The sequence below is a fragment of the Micromys minutus genome (genome assembly GCF_963924665.1).
Source record: "Micromys minutus genome assembly, chromosome: X".
Classification (NCBI taxonomy): Eukaryota; Metazoa; Chordata; class Mammalia; order Rodentia; family Muridae; genus Micromys; species Micromys minutus.
Window position 1 is genome coordinate 19,490,072 of NC_137970.1, and position 22,349 is coordinate 19,512,420.

The window sequence follows — 22,349 nt, forward strand, 5'->3', positions numbered from 1 at the left end:
TATGTACCATGTATGTGCCTTGTGCCCACAGAAGGTGTTGAATCCCCTAAAACTGGAATCAAACTCAGGTCCTCTACAACAAGTGCTCTTAACTTCTAAGTCATCTCTACATCCAATATTCCAATGTTTTATTATACCCCATTTTGTTTATCTATCCATCAACTGATTATTTGGTTGTTATTACTATTTGGTTATTATTATTAATAATGCAACAATGAATACTCCATGGACATTTGTATAGTTGCATAGTTGTATACTTTTATTCCTCTTAGATGGATACCCAGAAGTAGAATTGTTGGCTCTCTTTTTTTTAACCTTTTAAGGAATAGGCAGACTGCTTTACAAAGAAACAGCGCCATATTACATTCCTGTGGGCAATCAATTAGAGTTCTAATACCTCCACACTTGTGCTAACATTTTTTAAATTGTAAATCCCTTTGAATTTTGCCATTATAGAAGATGTGGTATCTTATTGTGTATGTTTAAGAAACTGATGTTTAGGAACTCAGCGATTAAGAGCACTTCCTGCTCTTCCAGAGGACCCAAGCTCAGTTTCCAGCACCCACATCAGGTGGCTCACAGCTACCTGTAACCCAGCTCCAGGAGATCCAATGTTCATATGTAGCACACACACACATACATACACAATAATGATAATAATAGTAATATTGATAATAAAATCTTTACAAACTGAGTGATGCTTTTCCATTAACTTTTATCTTCTACCCATGGAAGAACATTCATTCTGGGGCTGGAGAGACCGCTCAGAGGTTAAGAGCACTGTCTTCTCTTCCAGAGGTCCTGAGGTCAATTCCCAGCAGCCACATGGTGGCTCACAACCATCTGTAATAAGATCTGATGCCCTCTTCTGGTGTGTCTGAGGACAGCTTCAGTGTACTCACATATATAAAGAACATTGACTCTGTAGCTGTTTTTATCAAGGCAGTCCTAAGCAGTGAGAGCTAAATGAAGTCCAGTACTCAGTGGCTAGCTGTGCACACTAGAGAACTTCTGAACAGATTATCCGTGCCTTCTAGTCATTCTGGACCGCACCCCATGTCAGGAAGCTGGCTGTTCCATTGTTCTTGAGCTTTCTCCTTGGTTAGTCACAGCCTTCTCATCACCTTTCAGTCTGCTGTTTCTGTCCAGTCTCTTCAGGATCTTTGCAGAAGCACAAAACATTCATCACTGGGAAAATCAGGGATGGACTCAGAAAAAGGCACTTGACTTAAGGCTTTCTCCTCGTCGTTGTTGTCCCCTTCCTTCTCTTCCTCCTCTTCCTCTTCTTCCTTTTCTCCTTCCCTCTCCTTCATGCGTATGCGGGTTTTGCCTGTATTTATGTCTGTGTACCACATGAGTGTCTGGCACCCTTGGAGGCCAGAAGAGTGTTTAAAATCCTTCTCCAACTGGAGTTACAGTTTGAGTTGTCATGTGGTTGCTAGAAATTGACCCCAGGTCCTCTGGAAGAGCAGTCAGTGCTCTTAACCTCTGAACCATCTCTCCAGCCCCAGAATGAATGTTCTTCCATGGGCAGAAGATAAAAGTTAATGGAAAAGCATCACTCAGTTTGTAAAGATTTATTTTATTATCAATATTACTATTACTATCATTATTGTGTATGTATGTGTGTGTGTGTGTGCTACATATGAACATTGGATCTCCTGGATCTGACTCTAATGGGGAGTCCTGGATCTTGTTGGAATTGATCATCAATGATCAAAAGACGCTCGTCAAAAAGGTCTTGGTCAAAAGACCCGGTAACTAGGTAATATAGGGAATCCTGGGATCAGATAGGATTGGGAATCTGAGCACTGGTTTGGGTGGAGAATTTAGAGGCTGGCTGGAGGTAAATGCCTGTAGAGTTACATGTGTGTGGGGTGGTAGGGGAGGGCCTGTGTGGGAGTCCAATTCCAGAGACTGCCTGGGATAGAGAACTACAGACTGGGTGGGCTGGAGCATCGCCAGGCTAGAGAAACACTTAAGTATAGAGATGGAGTCATGGTCTAAAGACTGACTAGTTGTAATGAAAAATCAAGAGATTGTCATGAAGCTGGAAGGACATAATCTGAAACAAGAAGCCAGCTGGGATAGGGATTGGGATATTGAGTGGGGTTGGCAGACTTAAGGGGTTGGAAGTCTGACTTGGCTGAGTCTGGAGACAGTCTGGGCTAAGTGTTTTGACGGCTTCGGTCTTGGGCCTGTTGGACCAGTGCATGTTAGAATAGGTTGGAGGACTTCATTAGGTTGTTAGGTGAAGATCCCAGGACGGCTGGAATGGAGATTCTCCTGCAGGCTGAGCCAAGGCTGGCATCCAGCTGAGGTGCCAGTGCCTTGAGGCTGGTCCAGCTAGGGTGCTGGTGGCGACTGCAGGTGGGGCGCGCGGGGGCGGGTCGGGAGAGCTGGGTGGGGGCAGGGGCGGGGGGCGGGCCGGCGGCCGGGGCGGTCCCGCGCGGCCGCGCTGCGCAGTGACTCCGCAGCGGGCGGAGCGCCGTGGGCCGCGTCCTTCCGAGCCCTGGCGGTGGCGGCGGCGGCGGCGGCGGCGGTAGCCTCAGCTCCTGCGCCCCGTGCCGCCGGCCCCAGCGCTGTCTCCCGGGCCCCCTAGGGCCCCCGGGCCCCCGAGCCCGGTGCGCGCCCTCGCGTCCCGCCGGCCCCCTCCCCCGGCTGGGCCCGGGGGAGGGTGGCGCCGTGAGCGAGCGGGGACTGGGCTCTCCTGCCCATTCCCCTGTCCCTGGGCCGCCAGGATGGAGGCGGGGTCCGGTCCCCCGGGTGGCCCGGGATCTGAGAGCCCCAACCGGGCGGTGGAGTACCTGCTGGAGCTGAACAACATCATCGAGAGTCAGCAGCAGCTGTTGGAGACCCAGCGGCGGCGCATAGAAGAGCTGGAGGGCCAGTTGGACCAGCTCACTCAGGAGAACCGCGACCTGCGGGAGGAGAGCCAGCTGCACCGTGGGGAACTGCACCGGGACCCCCTTGGCGCGCGGGATAGTCCTGGCCGCGAGAGCCAGTACCAGAACCTGCGGGAGACCCAGTTCCACCACCGCGAGCTGCGGGAGAGCCAGTTCCACCAGGCGTCCCGGGACGTAGGCTACCCGAACCGGGATGGCGCTTACCAGAACCGGGAAGCTATATACCGGGATAAGGAGCGAGAAGCCTCCTATCAGCTCCAGGACACTACCGGTTACACAGCCCGCGAGCGCGACGTGGCCCAGTGCCACCTGCACCATGAGAACCCAGCCCTGGGTCGCGAGCGTGGTGGGAGGGAGGCTGGGCCAGCGCACCCGGGCCGCGAGAAGGAAGCCGGCTATTCCGCGGCGGTGGGCGTGGGGCAGCGACCACCGCGGGAGCGGGGCCAGTTGAGCCGTGGCGCATCCAGAAGCTCCAGCCCTGGCGCTGGCGGAGGTCACAGCACCAGTACCAGCACCAGCCCGGCTACAACCCTCCAGAGAAAGTAAGGAATGTGTTTGCAGCCCCTACCCCACCCATCCCTTCCCCTCTAGATCCCTCTCCAACTTAGCTGGCAGATAAAGTATATGAAGCCCATGCCTAATCCCATTTCCTGCTTCGCCTGTCCCAATCGGGAGAAGGTTCTCCTCAGCCAGCTGACATGCTTTCCCTAGCCACCACACATAGGTTTGGTCAGATGAGTGCAGGCTTCTTCTGTTCCCCGTAGAACCAAGGCCAGTTAGAGACGAAAGCAATCCTCACTACCTCCCTCCACTTCTTCAGCCCCTAGCTGTATCCTTTCCAGAGGACGGATTAAGTAATTTTTAGACAGAGGTGGTATCAACTCAAAACCCCCAAAGAGAGAAACACTCCTACACACCTTTTTTTTTTTTTTTTTTTTTTTTTTTTGGTGGGGGTGATCTTGTCTCGAGGCAGGTGGGGACCAGAATGGTTTCTGGCTGCTTAGACATCCCTCTAAGGGGAACTGCAGCACGTCTTGGCATGGGGAGGGGGGGTGATGGTGGCAAAGATGGGGGAGCAAAGATGGAGGCTAGGCCCTTGGTTAGTTTCTCAAAGTCCAGCTGGTCTCCACCCTTCAAGAAAAACAACACCCATTTAAAGAGCCCTACCGGGAAGGGAAGTCTATAGATTTCCCATCTGTTGGATCAGCTTCAGTTCCTGTGCTGGGGTCTGTACATGTGTTTGAGACAGGTTATGCATATTTTCTGAGTTGATGGGACATGGCCAGGGTCTACTTTTCCCATGTAGATCTCATTGTGTGCTGATTGGGATAAATGTATTAGGCTGTGAGTCAAGGGCACGAAGGCTCTCGGGGATGCCCTAAAGGCCCTCCCTCCTCTTGCTTTGCTGCTATACTGAAAAGAACACTGGACTGGGAGATAGGAGCTGGGTTCCCCTTCTAGCTCTGTTGCAGATTGGCTTTGTGACCTTGACTGTCAGCCCATCATTTCCCCTATGTTTCTTTTAAAGGCAAGGACTGCAAAACTGAAATTTAATGGGTATGTTCCTAACCCAGCCACACCAAAGAACAAGTCTGAAGTCCTTTAGCAAATGGACAGGGTTCCCCCTCCTCTCACTGCTCAGCTGGTCCTACCATGTGCCACAACTAGTGGAGTGTCTCTTGGAGGCTGGGCTGGGGGTGGGGAAGCCTTCTGCCTCAGGAAATCTGCCGGGAGACAGCTCTCTGCAACTCCCCCATGGTGAGGCAGCAGGCTGGGGTGCTGGGTTGAGATGGCTGGGCCCCAGGAGCAGCAGCTGCAGCTTGAGGGCTTGGCTGGGCTCCACTGCAGTGCACCCTTAGCTGAGTGTTGGGGTTGAGGGACAGCCCCAGAATGGGGGACAGAGAAAGACTGGATGAGGCATTGTGGTCCCTGAGCCTGGTTGCAGACTTCTCTAGAGGGGTCAGGCCTGTGATGGAGCCTCAATATGTATGGCTCCAGGGAGCAGATCCAGGAACAGAGGAAACCTCTGAGATCAAATCAGGAGAACTTTTCAACCTAGCCAGTTGTGATGCAGTCCATTGCCTCAAGGGACGGGGGTGGTGGCTGGCCCGACTGGTGCAGTTGAAGCCTAAAGGGGGGTCTGAGAGAGCTGGAGGAAGCATATAGCACCCGATTTGGGCATTAAGCCCAGTGAAAAGACCTGAATGTTTCTCGGTTTCAGAATTCCATTGCTCTCAGATTCTCCACCCCGCAGACATAGGTCTGAATTTCTTGGCTGGCTGGAAGCCCATTTGCCCTTCTGCCATCCTTGCGGGCCTGCTTCTGACTCCTTCCTTCTTTTTGTACACTTTCCAGGTTGCTTGTTGGAATCCCTTGCATCACATTTCCTACTATCACTTTGGATTTCTCTCAACCACATTATTAACTGTTTGCCTATCTGTGATTGCTTCCTTTGGACTTCACAGCCAAGCCCACTCAGTGAGCATCAGCAACTCCATTTTAGAGAGTGAGAAACTGAGGCTGCAGATGAGGAGGCCTTATTGAAGGTTATGCTACTAGTTGCTGGTGGAGCTGGGACTAGAATCTAAGTCTGCCTGTCTTAAAGGCATGTGATTTGTTCCCTACAGCTAACTACCCCATAGGAGTCTTGGCCTCCGGACCTGCTGAGGTACTGAACTGGGAGAAGCCAAAAGAGCCTTAGGTATCTCTAGGTTTTGAACTAGAAGAGATGGGTCTGGAATGAGTGGAGGAGTTGATGGGGAGAAAAGATGGTTATCTTCCTCTTTCCCACCTTCCTCCTTGCGGGGTGTCAGGAGAACCTGTAGCCATTGCTGTAACCAGTGCTGCTGCAAGCGACTCCCCTGCTAGGCCTGTTCTGGGTTTGTAAGGAGTGGGTGAGAAGGCTGCTGTTGGAAGCGCGGGCAGGCAGGGTGGGAGTTCAGCAGCTGAGGCTGCAGCATTGGGGGAGGACAGGCAGAGCTGGTACAGGCTGGGCTCTGTTGAGCCCCAGGCTCCCTCTGGTGGACAGACTAGGAAGACAGGGGCCTGGGTCAAGATGCAGCTTGTTGGGAGCCTGTACTGCCTCAGACTCAGTTCTCCCAACAGCCCTGTGTGCATCTGTCACTACCATCATGTCAGAACATAAGAAGCCCAGGGCTCTGAGAAGTGCTGTCCATCAGAGGTCACGCTGCTAACACAACGAGCTCCCATTCCAGTGAACTCGGCCTGTTTTTGCTTTGGGCATCACCCCATCCATGGCCAGATCATTTACCCAGGACTCCCCACATCCTTCCCTACTGCTCTTCTGAACAGGTTCCAGGATGCCAGAATCTCTGCTGCCAGGCTCTGGGTGTGGTCTTCCTAGTGTGACAGAAAGCAACATGCGTCCCTACCTCCTTCCTGTCACTGGTACATGAGGATTTAGTTATTTGCTTACTAGCTGTTGATCCTGACTAAGGCTCCGATCTTTTTATGTGGAGCTGTCACCTCACCTCCTGCAGTGATTTAAAAAGATTTTTTTTTCTGGTGTTAAGCTTGGTCTTCCCCCCCCCACACACACACACTACAGTTCTAGCATCTAGAATGATTTCTAGAGGGTAGGACCCACTGCTGAGTGCTCCTTGTTGAGGAGCTCTGGTCCTACATTTTCTGCAAGGGCCTAGCTCTGTCTCTGCAGTATGCAGTGGTGGGCTGAAGCCAGTATGGTGGCAACTGTCTCTCCTCTGCTCCCCCCCCCCATGCAAGCTGGCTCGAATTTAGATACTGAACCTAGAGAATGCCAGCGTGGTGTTCTTGACACCCAGGGTGATACATGGTCTACACTCCACTGCTGAACCATCATCATCTGTGTGTGATGGGGTGTCAGAATGCTCCCCATAGGAGGAGCCCAGGCCACTGAGAAAATGAACAAGTGACAATTTGTTGGGAGAGGCTCTGGAGTGTGTGTGTGGGGGGGGGTGGAGTCTGGCTCCTTTGACATGCTGGATTCTTTTTCTAGAGTGTCTCTCCTCTCAGGAGGGAAACTATTGTCCCCTCCACCATGTTGTGTTTCGAGCATTGTGCTGGTATGGGAGAAAATGATCATGTTAAGGTTAAGGAGAATTGGGAGTCTTGCTTTCTCTGTCTAGATCTGGGCAAGAATGGGATTGTTGTCATCCACAAATATTTCTTGGCCGTGTTCACCGAGCAGGCTGAGCAAACACCATGCTCTTGGCACTTGCAGAGCCCTCTTCCCACCAGCCAGGAAGACAGGGCTGCAGGCTTAGTCAGGCCACAGATCCAGTACAGAGGACAAAGTGAACAGAAAGGGTGGGGTTCCTTAGGATAGGGACTAGAGGGACCAAAGTGAGCAAGGCCACTGTTTGAGGATCTGGGCAGTAGAGCAAGGTGCTTTGAAGAAGTGTACACAGTCCCTTGGTGTCCAATTGATGTCCGCTGCCTGTTCTTTCTCTGTCCACCCCCTACCTACTATGGCCTCTGAATTTTCTGGGGCCAGAGTAAAAGCATGGAGCATGGGGAAGAGGTCCTATTCATTGTGAGTCTCGGCTTTCTGTGTGGTAGGCACTATCCAATGCAGCTTTACGTAATAATAGCTGACAGTTTTTTTCTACTGCATTTACCGTGTGCTGGACACTTCATTCTGAGTGCTTCCCATGTAGTTGTTCGTGCCGTCTTCATATGCACCCCTTCCTGGAAGATTGTTATTAACTCCATTTTACAGATGAAGAAACTGAGGCCTAGAAACGTCAGGTAACACAACTAAGGTCCCTAATTGAATATGTGGCAGGACTGCGGAAGAGTTAGGAACCCAGCATGCTGGGCTCCAAAGTCTGTAGCATTCTTGACATTCTTACCCATCAAGCAGCCCCATTTCTTATCTCATCTTCTCAGACCCCTTGCCAGGTTAGGAAATGGAGAATCAGAGAGGAGCAGTAAAGTAAACTACTGATGAGACCTAGAATTGTATGGCTCTCAATCCTTCAATACACTGTTCCCTGCCATAGGTGGGGTTTAGAGACAAGACTCCGGCTTTCCTCCGACAGAGGTTCCCTCTTACAATTACCTCCTGATTTTTGCCACAGTGTCCTTCTGTTAAGCCTTTGGTTAGCTGGAGCCAAGCCATGTCTGCAGTCTGGCTCCTGAGTTTTCATTGTCTTTCTGGTTTTGTCCACAGATTCCCCTTCTTCTCTCATTTTTGTGAGTCCCTTGAGTTAGCCTGGCCTTATACTGCCCTTATCAGCCCACCCAGGCCTCTGTGATTTGACTAATGCTGTTCTCTCTTCTTTGGTCGAAGTTTTAAGGTTGAATTGATGTTTTTAAAATTTGATTTTATGTGTATGGCTCTTTTTGCCTACTTGTATGTATGTGCACCACATGTATGCCCATGGAGGCCAAAAGAGGGCGCTAGATTCCCTGGAACTGAAGCTATGAGCTGCCATGTGAGTTGCTGGGAATCAAACCTGAGTCTTCTAAAAGATAGACAAATGCTCTTAATTACTGAGCCATCTCCTAAGCCCTCGTTGGTCCTTCTTAATGCTCAGTTTATCCTTGACATTTGCAGTGAGCAGGTTAGCCTTTTTTCTTCTCTTTTTTAACCTTTATTTTTATTTTATGTGTAGGGATCAGATCCCCTACAGTTACAGATTGTGGGTACTGGGAATTAAACCTGAACCTGAGTCCTCTGTAAGAGCAAGCAATGCTATGAGCCACTGAACCATCTCTCTAGCCCCAGGTCTAGCTTTTTACAGCATCGTCGTAGTTGTTCACATCTTGTGCCTCCGACTAACTTCTAAAACAGTGGTTCTCAATCTGTGGGTTGCAACTTTTTGGGGGGTTGCATATCTGCTATTCTGCATATCATATATTTACATTATAATTCATAACCGTGGCAAAATTACAGTTATGAAGTAGCAACAAAATAATTTTATAGTTGTGGGGTCTCCACAACATGAGGAGCTATATTAAAGGGTCACAGCATTAGGATGATCGGGAACCACTGCTCTAAAAGGACCTAACTGACATGTATTGAGTACAACTTATATAGGATTCTGTGCTTGGTGCTGGGGGCATGACAAAGGGGTGGAGAACTTGGAAGTACTTTGCATGACACATACATAGCTCTAGACATATGGATGCCTAAGTTGTGGCAAGCTAATGGCCCAGTATCTCCGTTTCTCTTAATTTTGGACTCCTTCTGAGAGAAATGTCAACTTCAAAACTCTCTTGACCTTTCCACTTGCTCCCTTGAGGCATTTGGCTTATGACTTTCCTGCCCAGTGGTCTCCCAGCTCATACAGTGACAGACGCAGAATTGGGTGAGACTTTTAGAGACATACAGGCCACTGCTCACTGTTCTATCTCCCTGGCATGCTGTGTCCATGTCATGCCACATCTTGACCCTTGGAGCAAAATCCTCTCTCCTGAGGGGACCAGGCCATCCTGTACAGGACCTGTGTGCAGTTCGCCCAAGTCTGATGACAAGTTGTTCATTTATACACTTTCCCATTTCTTTCCCCTTTATATCCATTCAGCCTTTATTGAGAATATACCCCAGGCCAGGCACAGCATCTTGGGGTGGGAATAGACTCGGCCTTTTTGGTTCCTTGGAACCAGTGTCACAGGGAAGAAGAGTGAGTATGTGACTTATTTCCTCCTTGGTGAGGATCTGTTTCGAGAAAGATGGTTTGCCAAGTAGTCTAGTTTCCTCCTGGTCTCTACTCTCTCACCAAGTGTCCAATTTTTTCTGACTCTTGAAAACACATACAGAGGAAACCCATCTCAGATACTTAGTAGCTGAAGCTCCTTGGGACCTGGGAACTCTGAGTACTACCTGGGAGAATCTAAAGGAAGTACAATCTCCTGGCTTTGTGTGAGACTCTAAGCATCATTTCACTTGCAGGAACTGTTTTTTTTTTTCTTCCCAGCAGGACATGGGGATAAAACTGCATTTTCTAATATGTATGATTCATGCTAAAACACCCCCCACCCCCTAATCCCGTGTTTCTGAAAGTTTCCTGCCTGCTCCTTATACTCATCAAGGTTCTGATTAGAATGGAAAACAGCTAAGGCTAGACAAGAATAGATGATACTTCCCTGCCCCCTAGAGGCGAAGTGTGACAAACAACATGAAAACAGTCCCATCATATCTTAGCCAAAACAAAGATGGCTAGCCAGTTATAAGACTGATTGGGATTGTTCCTCTCATGCTTTAGCTGTAAATTAATCATCACCATCACTGGGGATATAACCTCCACTCGTACAAGATGCATTTATGTGGCATTATGTGATTATTTTTTTCGACTATAGGTTTCATTTATTTTTACTTGGCACATGAAAATAAGAGTGCAGTTGTATGATTCTTGTGCTTTCTTAAAAGGTTAGGATCACTGCATATCCTAAGGTTTTATGATTTCCTACTGGATCTCAGGATACAATGTATTACACTCATTTGAATCCAATTGTCTTAGGGTTTCTTTTGCTGTGAAGAGACACCATGACCACAGCAACTCTAATAAGGAGAGCATTTAATTGGGGCTGGCTTACAGTTTCAGGTTAGTCCATTATTGTCAAGATAGGAAGCGTGGCGTCCCAGGTGCATATGTAGCCGAGGATAGCATTGTCTAGCATCAATGGGAAGAGAGGTCTTTGGTCTAGTGAAGGCTTGTTTTCTCAGTGTAGGAGACCGCCAAGGTGCTGAGGTGGGAAAGGGTGGTTGGGAGAGGGAGCACCTTCATGGAGGTACTGGGAAGGGGAGAGGGATGGGATTGGTGGAAAGGGATAACATCTGAAATGTAAATGCAGAGAATATCCAAAAAAAAAAAAAAAAAAAAAAAAAAGGAAGCATGGCATCATTCAGGTAGACTTGGTACCGGAGGAGCCAAGAGTTCTACATTTTTACCTGAAGGCAGCAGAAAGAACTTGAGCTTCTGAAACCTCAAAACCTATCCCCTAGTGACATACCTTCTTCAACAAAGCCACATACTCATAATAGTGCCACTCACTGTGGGTCTGTGGGGGCCATTTTCTTTTAAAACTCTACCCAAGTCAATGTTTTCTTCTACATAACCATGTTAAAATTACTGTCATTAGAGAATTACTGTCCTTGCTTACTATGTTCATTTTCTGTTGTATTCCCTGAAGAATTATAAACGTTATCTATGAGGAAGAATTGTGACTAAATTAGTTATTTTTTTTTTCTTTAGGGTGGAGCTCAGTTTATTCCCAGCATTGAAAAAAATTGTTGTTATATATGATGTGATGTGCGTAACTGGCACCTCACACAACTGTTGTGTTAGCCATTTCTTGAGTAACCCCGTGCTTATGAAAATTGAGTATGACATAGGCCAATATCAGCACATAGTATGTGTTTGTTCATTGATAAACACTACTACTAATGATAGCTTTGTAAAGTTTTGTGCTATTGAGGGAAGGAGGAAGAGGCCATGTAAGCACTCCCTACAATTCTAAGAGAGAGGTTAATGCAGTGAATATTGGTGTGTCTAGTGAATGCTGAACCATGTAGCCTTAACAGATGGACTTTGATGTATTTGCACTCACAGTTCTGGGTTCAGGGTGAAGAAAGCCTAAATCACGAGGACATAAGAACTTTAGGGTTTTAAGCTAGGGAGAGAGGTGTCCATTGCACCGTGTATTGAGAGTCACATTCTGGAGCAATCTCCCTAGAAGTGCAGGCCATAAGATAGATTTGAAAACATCTAATGAAGAAGTCATATAACAGCCTAGATGGCAGACTGTAAGATCTGCTCTCCTATTCACAAAAGCCAAGATATAGAAGCAGTGCAGATTACTTTTCATGTTTGGGGAATAGAAATAAGGAATTAAATGGTCCTTTTGGTGGGTTTTTCTTTTGGGGAGTATATGGTATCCTATCCTAACTTTTTTGGTTAGTTTTGTTATTAAGTCTATTTTTATATTAAAATTTTGGAGGAAGGGTTTAAAAAAAAAAGAAGCAGTGCAGATGCCTATTAACAGATGAATCAAGAAAATGTGTATATATAAACAGTGTACTTGTACTTGCCCCTAAGAAGAATTAAATAGTGCTATTTGTAAGAAAAAAAAAATGAATAAAACTGGAAATCATGCTAAGCAAAATAAGCCAGACTCAGAAAGGCAATTTTGTATGTTTTTGTCATATGCAGAATCTACATTAATATCTATCTATATATAAAGAGATATAGGTATAGATATACACATATAGATCTACGTGGACTAGGGAGATGACATAGTGGATAAAATGTTTGTTGTGCAATTGTGAGTACCTGAGATAGAATTCCCAGCATCCACTAAAAAGCTGGATGCTTTGGTGTACCTCTCTCACCCCAGCAGCGCTGGGGAGGTGGAGACAGGAGGATTCATGAATCTTGTCAGCTAGTCAGTCTTACCAGTCAGTTTCAAGTTCTGTGAGAGACCCTGTCTCAAGGATAAGGTGAAGAGCTGTTTTGGAAGACACTCAACATCAGCCTCAGGCATGCCCCCATACACATGAACAAGTGCATACACAATGATATGAAAGCCAAAATGGAACTATTTTCGGGGAAGAAAGGGACCTGTGAAGGGAGGAGAGAAAAGTAAAAGAGTGCATTGGGGGGACAAATATGAGCAAAGGACAAAAATATATGTGTGAATATTATATAATAAGTCTCAGTACTCGAGAGGCAGAGGTAGATGAATCTCCAGTTCCAGAACAGCCAAAGTGAGTTTCAGGACAGCCAAAGCTATATAGCCCTGTAGATTAAAAAAAAGGGCTGGAGAGATGGCTCAGTGGTTAAGAGCACTGGCTGCTCTTCCAGAGGTCCTGAGTTCAATTCCCAGCAACCACATGGTGGCTCACAACCATCTGTAATGGGATCTGATGTCCTCTTCTGGTGTGTCTGAAGACAGCTACAGTGTACATATATAATAAATAAATAAATCTTTTTTAAAGAAGAAGGAAGGAAGGAAAAAACAGCACAATGAAACTACTTTTAAAAAGTAAACAGTTTGTTGAGATAGTAGATCTCATTAAAAGAAAAAAAAAAAAAAAAAACAAAAAGACCTGCACACTTGGGTGCCAGAGAAAGAATTGTAAGGACAATAAATTCTTCAAGTGCCATCACTTGAAGCCACTGCAGGAGCTCAGAGATGTGGCAATCATTCCGGATCTGAGAGGGTTGTAAATGTCAGGTGTTGGAGCTGGAAGGGGCCTGAAGTGTGAGGTTGAAGGAGATTTACTTTAAAGGTGAGAACATTGAGACCAGAAGAGACAAAGGACTGTTTAGGGCCATGCGAGGTGTGAGCATTCCTGGCTGGAAGAGTCTTTCTAGTATTAATGCCAAAGTTCAGAGCAGCTGCCCTCTAATGGGCTGTTTAGTGCTATAAAATCTTAGGAAGGTGGGATTGTTTTGTGTTGTGCTTATAAAAAAACAGAATGAAAGAAAGAAGAAAGCTAGGCCTCCAAGAGATTAGATGGCTTGTTGGCGATGAAGCTTGAATGGACTGGCCTTCTTCTCCAACTGGGCTTCTTAGGACCAGACTTTCTTGCTGCTGTTTTTGTCTTGTTAGGATTTGTTTGGTGTATCTGAGGCAGCTCAGAGGCAATTTCTGGCTTAATAGTCAGGCTTGGCCACCTTCCACTCCCGTTTCAATTTTCATATAAAGGACGGCTGTGCTTTTGAGAAAGACAGACTTGTGTTCGAATATAAACTCTGCTTCAATATGCTAGATGACCTCCGTGAAACCATTTTCTGTTTTATAAGCTTTTATTTCCTGGTCTTTAAAATGGAATAACAATGCCCACTGCTCAGCATTAACTAAGATCATTTGAATTGCAATCTCTGATGCTTGTATGCGCTCAATAAATAATCATTTTCATTCTCTTTCTGAAATCTCCTGTGGACAGTGATTTGAAGGATCCAGTAAAGCTAAGCTTTGCTTTTCCTGAAAATGGTATATTTTTCTCCTTGCTAATATGGGGCTGTCATAGCTCATTGTGTCTTCCTTTCTGCCCCAGCCACCAGTTAACTTGAAATATAGCTTGATCATCTGTTTGATCTCTCTCTCTCTCTCTTTCTCTCTCTCTCTCTCTCAGATCTTATTTTTTGGTTCAATTCCTGGTCTGTCCTTATCTGTGCTCTTGGAATAAGTAAGTTAAATCCTTCATGACTCAGGCAGGTATAAATAATTGCTGGATGTAAATAGTTGAGTTAATGGAAGGCTGGAGGGGTTTGGAATGGGAATGGTGATGTTTGAAGAGGGTGGTGCAGGCTGAGCTGGTTGAAAAGGCATCAGTATAGATGGTTGTAGGGAGCAAAAATATTAGTTTAGAGCAATGGTTCTCAACCTTGATGCTGTAACACTTTAGTTGCTGCTGTTTTGTTGACCCCCAACCATAATTAACAGTATTTTCATTGCTACTTCTTAAGTATAATCTTATACTATTGTGAACCATAATATAAATATCTATGTTTTCTGATGCTCTTAGGCGACTCACATGAAAATCGCTGGTTTAGAGTGTCAATCCTGTTCTCAACTCACCTCTCTTGCTTCTGCCCTAAACAGAAACAAACACTGGAGACCAGAACCTCATATCAGGAGAATTAACACTGTCTCTGCTTGGTATGTACAGTATGAAAGACAGAGATCCCATAAAAGGAAAGGAACTTGATTTTAGAATTTTTAAAAATCACACCAGCAAATCAAAGTGGCAGCCAGCTCAGCTGGAAGGCTGAGGCAGGAGGATTACTTGAGCACAGAATTTCAAGACTGACATGGGCAACACTGTCAATACCTCATCTCAAACACAAGAGAAACAAAGTCAGCACAAATCAAAGCCATGTATATCTTCAATATTATTTTTTATTTTTAACTGACAGTAATTATACATGTTTATTACACACAATGTGGCATTTTAATATATGTATACAATATGTGATCATCAATTCAGGGTACTTATTAACCTATACTCAAACATTTATATCTCTTTGTATTGGGAACACTGAAAACCCTCTCTACCAGCTAATTTGAAATATTCCAGTAGTTTTTGTCAACCCGTCATTATACTTCTGTCTCCCAGCATCTCTTCTTTGCTTCTCATCCTTTTCAGTCTTGGTAAACACTATTCTGTTCTGTATTTCCGTGAGATTAACTTTTTTTAGCTTCTACATATGTTAGATCATGAAGCATACACACACATCATTAAATGATTCGTGAGGAGTTAAAGAATAAAAAGCCAGTATCTTGTCAAGCTCTTGGGAGGCTAAGGGAGGAGGATAGGGGTTGGCGGGGGCAGAATGGTATACATAGGGAGACCCTGTCAAGAAGAGGCCTGGCTCTTGCTTCTTAACCCCTGGATGTGGCCACTCCTTTTAGTTGTTGCCAGTTTCTGATTCATTTTATATTTTTAGATAGTCTCACTAAGTGGCCTTGGTTGGCCTGGACTTGGTACATATAGACCAAACTGGTCTCAGACTTGCTGAGATCTTCCTGCCTTGCCCCTAACTTCTGCCATTGTGTATTACCACACCTAGCTATTGTCTATTTCACACAGGATCTCTTGAAGTCTAAGGTAGCTTTAGACTTGCTGTATACCCGAGGCTGGCCTTGAACTCTGGTTCATCCTAACTCCATATCCTAAGGACTGAGATTATAGACAGGAGCTCCCATGCCCAGCTGTATATGGTCACTTTTATCATTTAGCTTTTCTGATATTAACTTTAATTTCTCCTTTTAAATTTTTTCCTGTGTGTCTCTGCATGTATGTGTGTGCATGTAAGTCTTACGATGCAGTTAAGACAGATATGGAATTTATGATCCCATCTAATCTGCCCTCCAAGTGCTAGGATTGTGGGCATATGCTACCATGCCCAGCCAGTGAAAGACTTTAAATGTTTTTTTTTCATCCTGAACCACAATATGCATACAGAAAAGCGTTCATATCACAAATGGTAAAAACCATACCAACCAAACACTGACTTAACCAGTTATCAGATCGAGAGCAGACTTTCAATTTACTTTACTTGTCTCAGGGAAGCATTCCAATGCGAAGGTCTTGGTCTTTTCTTACTTTATGTCTTTTTAAAAACTTGACATTTATTTAGTGTGTGCATGTTGAGCACAAACAACATTTTGTATGGAAGTTAGAGAAGAACCCGAGGGAGCCTGTTCTCTTCTCCCACCATGTGGGCTCTAAATACCAAACTGATTTGGCAGCAAATGCCTCTACCAGGTGAGCCATGTTGCCACCACCCTACACTTATTTTCTTTAACATGCACTTATTCTTTCTTTGTCGGCTCCCTCCATTTCATTTTTGGTGGTGTTGTTATTTTCTTCTTCTAGAATCTTGGTAAGTTGGATATTGGACATACTCGATTGGTTTGCCAGGCTATGTACCTTTTCTTTCCTATTTTCTGCCTTACAGACTATGAATGACTTAAGGTAAACTCTTCCTCTTTGTATGTCCAGAATCATTTGCCCACTTGCTGATTTTATTTGGTGATTCAGCGGGGAGCTGATTGCTATAACGGGTGTCTTTCAAAAGCCAAAATGAAAAGCAATTTCTTTGGGAGGGACCACTAAAATGTCACTAGATACTCTAATCCATTTCTCATAGTTTAATTCCTTTCTCCAGGAGCCCTATGACATTTTGCCTTTGTGAGAATGACAGGAAGCTTGTGTTCTAGATCCAGTACTCAGAGTGGCAAGGAAGCAAGGAAGGAAGGAAGGAAGGAAGGAAGGAAGGAAGAAAGGAAAGAAGGAAAGATTTTGCTGCTGCTGCTGCTGTGTGTGTGTGTGTGTGTGTGTGTGTGTGTGTGTGTGTGCTCGAGTGTGCACATATGTGCACTCGAAGTCATGTGTCATGGTACACATGTGGATGTCAGAGCACAACTTTCAGGAGGAGTCGGTTTCCTCCTTCTGCTGTGCAAGGTCTAGGGATCAATCTCAAGTCATTAAACTTGCACATGCTGGGCCATCTCCCTTGGCCTGAAAGGATTTTGCATATTGTCAGTTTATCCCTTGTCTTTTGCCCCCTCCCACTGCAATGTCTATTTTTCTTGATACCTAGCAAAGCTAAGTCTGGAATCTCTCTGGGCCTCTCATGGTCCAAGTCACTCTCAACTGCAGCTCCCCTCTGAGGTGTTCTTTGAGATCCTTGTTTTTCCTTAAAGAAACTTGTTGAAATCTCTTCCTTGCTGATGCTACTCTTTCCTGATATAATCTCATACTAATACTTTCTTTTATTCCTTTATGGTTTTACTACAGTTCTGGAAAAGAGGCAATACATATTTATGCTCTTGAGTTATAGGCTTTGGCTCCACCTAAGCCTGATTGAAACTAGAAATATTAGTAAGTCCACATTCCTAGTAGCCGAGCTTGGATGACCTCATCTTGACCCTGTGTTACTGTTGGTCCAAGACAGCTTCATGAACATTCCTTTAGCAGCCCTGGCACATCCCTTTCCCCAACCTCCTCTACCTAAACCATAGAGTCAAGGAGCCCCAGATGAAGAACAGATCCCTGGGCTCTGTCCTCATTCTGGCTATTGCATCCTTATGAATCCTTCAAAACTTCTTAACCTCCCTGGGTGTTCTGTCTGTGACTGGATAGGTTTCTGGTCTGCTGTGAGCAGTCACTCCAGGCGTGGCTAAGTGCTTTACCCTGGCAGTGAAAGCAGGCAGGCCAGACATGATCCCCAAGCACACTGGAAGGGGCTTGGAGGCTGAGTTTATACTTGTACCAGAAGACTTGCTCTAGCTGCCTACCCTTCTGCAGACACTGCTTCATCATGACTGAACACTTACTCCTGTACCCCCAGCAGAGAAATGTAAGTCCAATAGAACCAGTTTCATTTTCTTGTCCTCCTCCATTCATCTGCAATATTTGTACCCCACCCCCACTTTCTCTTTTTGGGTGCACCCCTTTTTTGCCCCTTCTAAAAGTACTTGTAGCTGGAGAGACAGATGGCTCAGCAGTTAAGGGCACTGGCTGCTTTTTTCAGAGCACCTGGGTTCAATTCCAAGCATCTACATGGTGGCTTATAAACATCTGTAACTCTAGTGTGTACATTTGTGTGGATCCAACCCCTTCTGGTCTCTGAGGATACCAGGCATGCATGTGATGCACCGGCATACATACAAACAAACCACTCACACAGATAAAATAAAAATAAATGAATGTAGAATTAAAAAGTAAATAGAAATAAAAGTGCTTGCTAAATGTTTCTGGTTATAGGGCGCCTTGGGCTATGCTGTGTGGAGGGGAGATGGGAGACAGGGAAGGAAGGCAGGCCAAGCCTGTAGGCTGGAATGAGAGATGAAGTGCCTCTTGGCTCTACTGTGTCAGTTGTGGCAGTTAAAGAGGCATTTGGTGTGCGCAAATATGATGACACATGCTGACTCAGGAAGCTGAGGCAGGAAGACGACAAGTTCTCCACAAGCATTCAGTGCATAACAAATTCCTGTCTCAAAAACCCAAGCAATCAGACAAGTACAGATTTTAAACTCAGATCCGCCACTTATTAGCTGGGCGACTGTGCATGAATCACATTGTTCCACCAAGCTTTAGTTTCTACGTTCTCATCTATATGATGAGAACAACTACCTCGTACAGATGTTAGGACAGATGCATGACTCCCAGACCATTGTAAACACATAATAAATCATGGCATTGTTATTGTTTGGGTTATTGTAAGTTTGGCTATGATATAGGCCAATAATGCCTGCTTATTATATTTATTATGATTATATAATACTTATTTAGGAGCTTCCCAGCAATTATAGGACAATGTTTATACTCTCTTACCTAGTCTTTAAGTCTTTGGTTGTACTCTGTTTTTTTCAAGATCTAAATATAAAATGATCTTCTCCTGTTTAGTTCTGCAATGTGACATTTAAAAAGTGTAACCACGTGTCCATGTGTACCTGCCTATAATCTCAGCCCTTGGAAGAAATGGGAGAATCAAGATTTCCCAGGCAGCCAGAGCTACCTGCTGAAATATTGTCTCAGAAAAATAAGAATAAATATAGACAAATATTTACTCTAAAGTCCGAAGCGATCTTTACCATCACCACCACCACTGTCGTCATCTTTATTATTATTTCAGACTTGTTCAAAGTTATGGTGAGTGAGGAATATAGAAAACCTAAGAGCCAACAAAATTCTAGAAAGAGCCTTCATACATATGTTTTTTTTTTTTTTCTCTAGAAGCATTTAATGTCTTTTCCTTTAACTCTCAGTATTCTGAAATGGCATAGCTGCATATCTTGATAAGGGTCCCTGTTTTGTTGATCTTGTGGCCTTTCATTCCTTCAGTTCTGGGAAACGGTTCTTATTCTGTGTCTCTGAGCATTTCCTTCCTGCTGTTTCCTCCGGCTTCTATTTCTGGAGCTCCTATTGTTAGATGGAGGAATTCCTCAGTTAATCCTCTAATTTTCTTCTCTTTTCTCTTCTGTCATTCTCATTCTTGTGTTATTTTCCTTCCTAAGATAGCTTTTCACCTTTTACTTTCTAATCCTACTGACGTTTTTATTCTGGCTCTCACTATTTTTCTTTTTTAAAAAATAATTTATTCATTTATTTTTATTTCATGTGCATTGGTGTTTTGCCTGTATGTATTTCTGAGTGTGCCGATGTCATGGTTGTAAGCCGCCATGTGTTGCTGGGATTTGAACTCAGGACCTCTGGAAGAGCAGTCAGTGCTCTTAACTGCTGAGCCATCTCTCCAGCCCCCTCACTGTTTTTCACTCTCCAGATTTCTTTTTCTATTTTCATTGTCTTTGTTCCTTTCAGATTCCTTCTTAAGTTTATTTTCTTTGTCCATCTGCCTTCCCTCACACAGCTTCGCAGCACACAGTAATCTTTGACTGCCTAGAACTTTGTTTCCTTTAAAAATAACAAATCCAATTAAGGTTTATTTAATTTAAAATAAAATATACCTAACTTGGGGGTTGGAGTGATGGCTCAGCAGTTAAGAGCACCTGTTGCTCTTGCAGAGAACTCAGGTTCAGTTCCCAACACCCACATGACAATTTATAACCATCTATAACTGCAGTTCCAGGGGATCTAGCACCAAGCACACACACGGTGCTCTTCTATACGTGCAGATAAAACATTCATACATATAAAATATAAATAAATAAATCTTGGAAACAGAAACCCTAACTTAAATGTCTTTGGAGGCTGCTGCTTTGAAACTAGCTCCTATGACACTACACAGGTGCACCCGACGTTACTGTTAAAAGGAAGAGAGTAGCAGGAAGTTAGGGTACCAGCATTTCCCAAGAAAGATTCCTTTGCTTTTAGCTCTGTTTCACCCCATCTGCTACTGCACCTGGTGTTCTCAAATCCAAAGCCTCCGGTTGCTGGCCTGGTGCTGGAGGTAGATAGGATCTGACTGGACAGCATTGAGGCCAGCTTTGCAATCCACTATTTTTAGATTTACACCTCATTCTGCCTTCTGAGGTGTACAGTACCTCCAAATTCTGAGCACTGAAGGGGTTCTCTAAGCAGAACAGTTTACTTCTGGTCAGCATCCTAGACTTTCCCTTTCTGTCTCTTCCTGTTTATTTACTCAAATTTTGGTAGGATTTGGGAATAGGGACAAATCAGTTTAATCAACTCATTGTGTTTAGGTGAACGTTTCTTTTCTTTCCTTTTTTCATTCTAGGCAACTGCTATTCATCTCCCATGACTCGTGTAGGCACCATATGCTCCAAAGAGTTTATGTTCCTGTCGGGAGAGTGGGTTAAGGGACCCTTCTCTGTTCTCCTATGATACCCTCTTCTTCCCTTTCAGCCATTAATGTTCTGAAATTGCCCATTTCAAGCATGACTGAGACACATCTACTGGTCTGGAGCTATGCCTCATTTCCTCCCATAGCCTTAGCTTGGAATCTGGTTCATAGAAGTGAATATGTGCCACTGGAATAAATGAATGAATATAGACAGCTAGAGGGAATGATTATCTAGAAAGAGAGTTAAGTTGGGTGCAGCTGCATCCATACAAGGTTAGTTTCTTAAAAGCCATGTGTTGCTTTAAAGCTGTGTTCAAGAAAGTCTACATAAGCACAATTTAAACCAATGGAAAATATACCTGCTTCCATTCTATACATTCAGGGAATGCTTGACTAAAGCATGACAACTCAAAATAATGGTAATGAATATGCAGTTATGTGGGAAAACATGCAAAAGAAAACGCAATAAAAATCATGCAATGCAAAAATCATGTTTAACTACTTGAAGAAATACAGAAAATGAGAGAAATAGAGCAACTGTTCAGAGTTGTTGCTGCCTCTGTGTTGTAATTATGCATACTTCTCTCTTTCCCAGAGTTTTCGTGGACTTTCTAATGGAAGAACACATTCAGTGTACAGTTTTTAAAAAGCTCTTCAGAAAGACCTAAGACTGAAATACCCCAATGAATAGCCTGAGAACCAGTGCATTTGCTGAGCAGAGTTTGCAGTGAAAGGTGCACTAGCCACAGATCCTTTGGGACATCCCTGAATTGCAAAGCAGGACCTAGCTAAGGAAGCAAAAGAGGAAGTTGTTGGGTCTCAGTTTACTATAAATCACAATATCATGGACTGCCTCAAGAAACACAGGTCTGGGCTCCAAACTTCAAAGATCCCTCCCCACAAAGCAAGTATTTGTGGAGCTATGTTCATTAGGACCCCGTCCCTTCTAGACTATACTCTGGGTATCTGATGCCCCAAATTCCATGTCCAGATTTCTAAAGCTTTTAGGAATTTCATTGTCTTATTATCCAAGCCTACTCATTAGGCCCAAGGGTAGCCTAAGAAGCTGTGGAGGGGGCACAAAGATGTATACATACACTCATAGATAGATAGATAGATAGATAGATAGATAGATAGATAGATAGGCAGGCAAGCAAATAGATAGTTAGGCAGATAAATATTTTCTTCTACAGAGTAAAAGAGTAGGCTGTGGTCCCTGGATCTTTGGTTCCACATGTGAACAGCTGAGTCCAGTTGATAAGAGAAATAGACATTTGGCTTTTGAAGAAGGTAAACTTTTGTTTGTTTGTGAGACCAGGTTTATCTCAATAGCTTTGACTATCCTGGAACTCTCTCTGTAGACCACACTGACCTTGAACTCAGAGAATCACCTGCCTCTGCTTCCTAAGTGCTGGGATTAAAGGCATGTGCCACTACTGCTTGACATAAAGTGAACGTTTTAAAGCCTAGAGAGTTCTCAGAACTCAACTAATATAGCTCCATCATTTTACAGATGAGGGACATGTTTAGAGAGGTAGCTTACTAGAGTTAACACTACCTGCTACAGACCAAATCATAATACATCCTAACTTCCTACCACTTGACATTTCCCTCCCAGAAGAATGGTGGCCTAGATTCATGAAGGAAGAGGCAGATTGACCATTGTTCAAGGCACTGTTTCTCAAAAAGGTGCCAGATCACTCTATACTGATATTTG

The 22,349-nt window shown here is 44.6% G+C and overlaps 1 protein-coding gene across 6 annotated transcripts in view; it reads left to right on the forward strand.

The window, feature by feature from the left end:
* Positions 1-2,530: 2,530 nt before the first annotated feature.
* The window catches only part of IQSEC2 (IQ motif and Sec7 domain ArfGEF 2), an 80,821-nt gene continuing 61,002 nt past the window's right edge, over positions 2,531-22,349 (forward strand). For all 6 annotated transcript variants that reach the window (XM_080909514.1, XM_080909508.1, XM_080909509.1 and 3 more), the window contains exon 1: positions 2,531-3,448. In XM_080909514.1, coding sequence (XP_080765640.1) covers positions 2,742-3,448 — 707 coding nt within the window. In that variant the 5' untranslated portion in view covers positions 2,531-2,741. The remainder of the gene's footprint in view (positions 3,449-22,349) is intronic.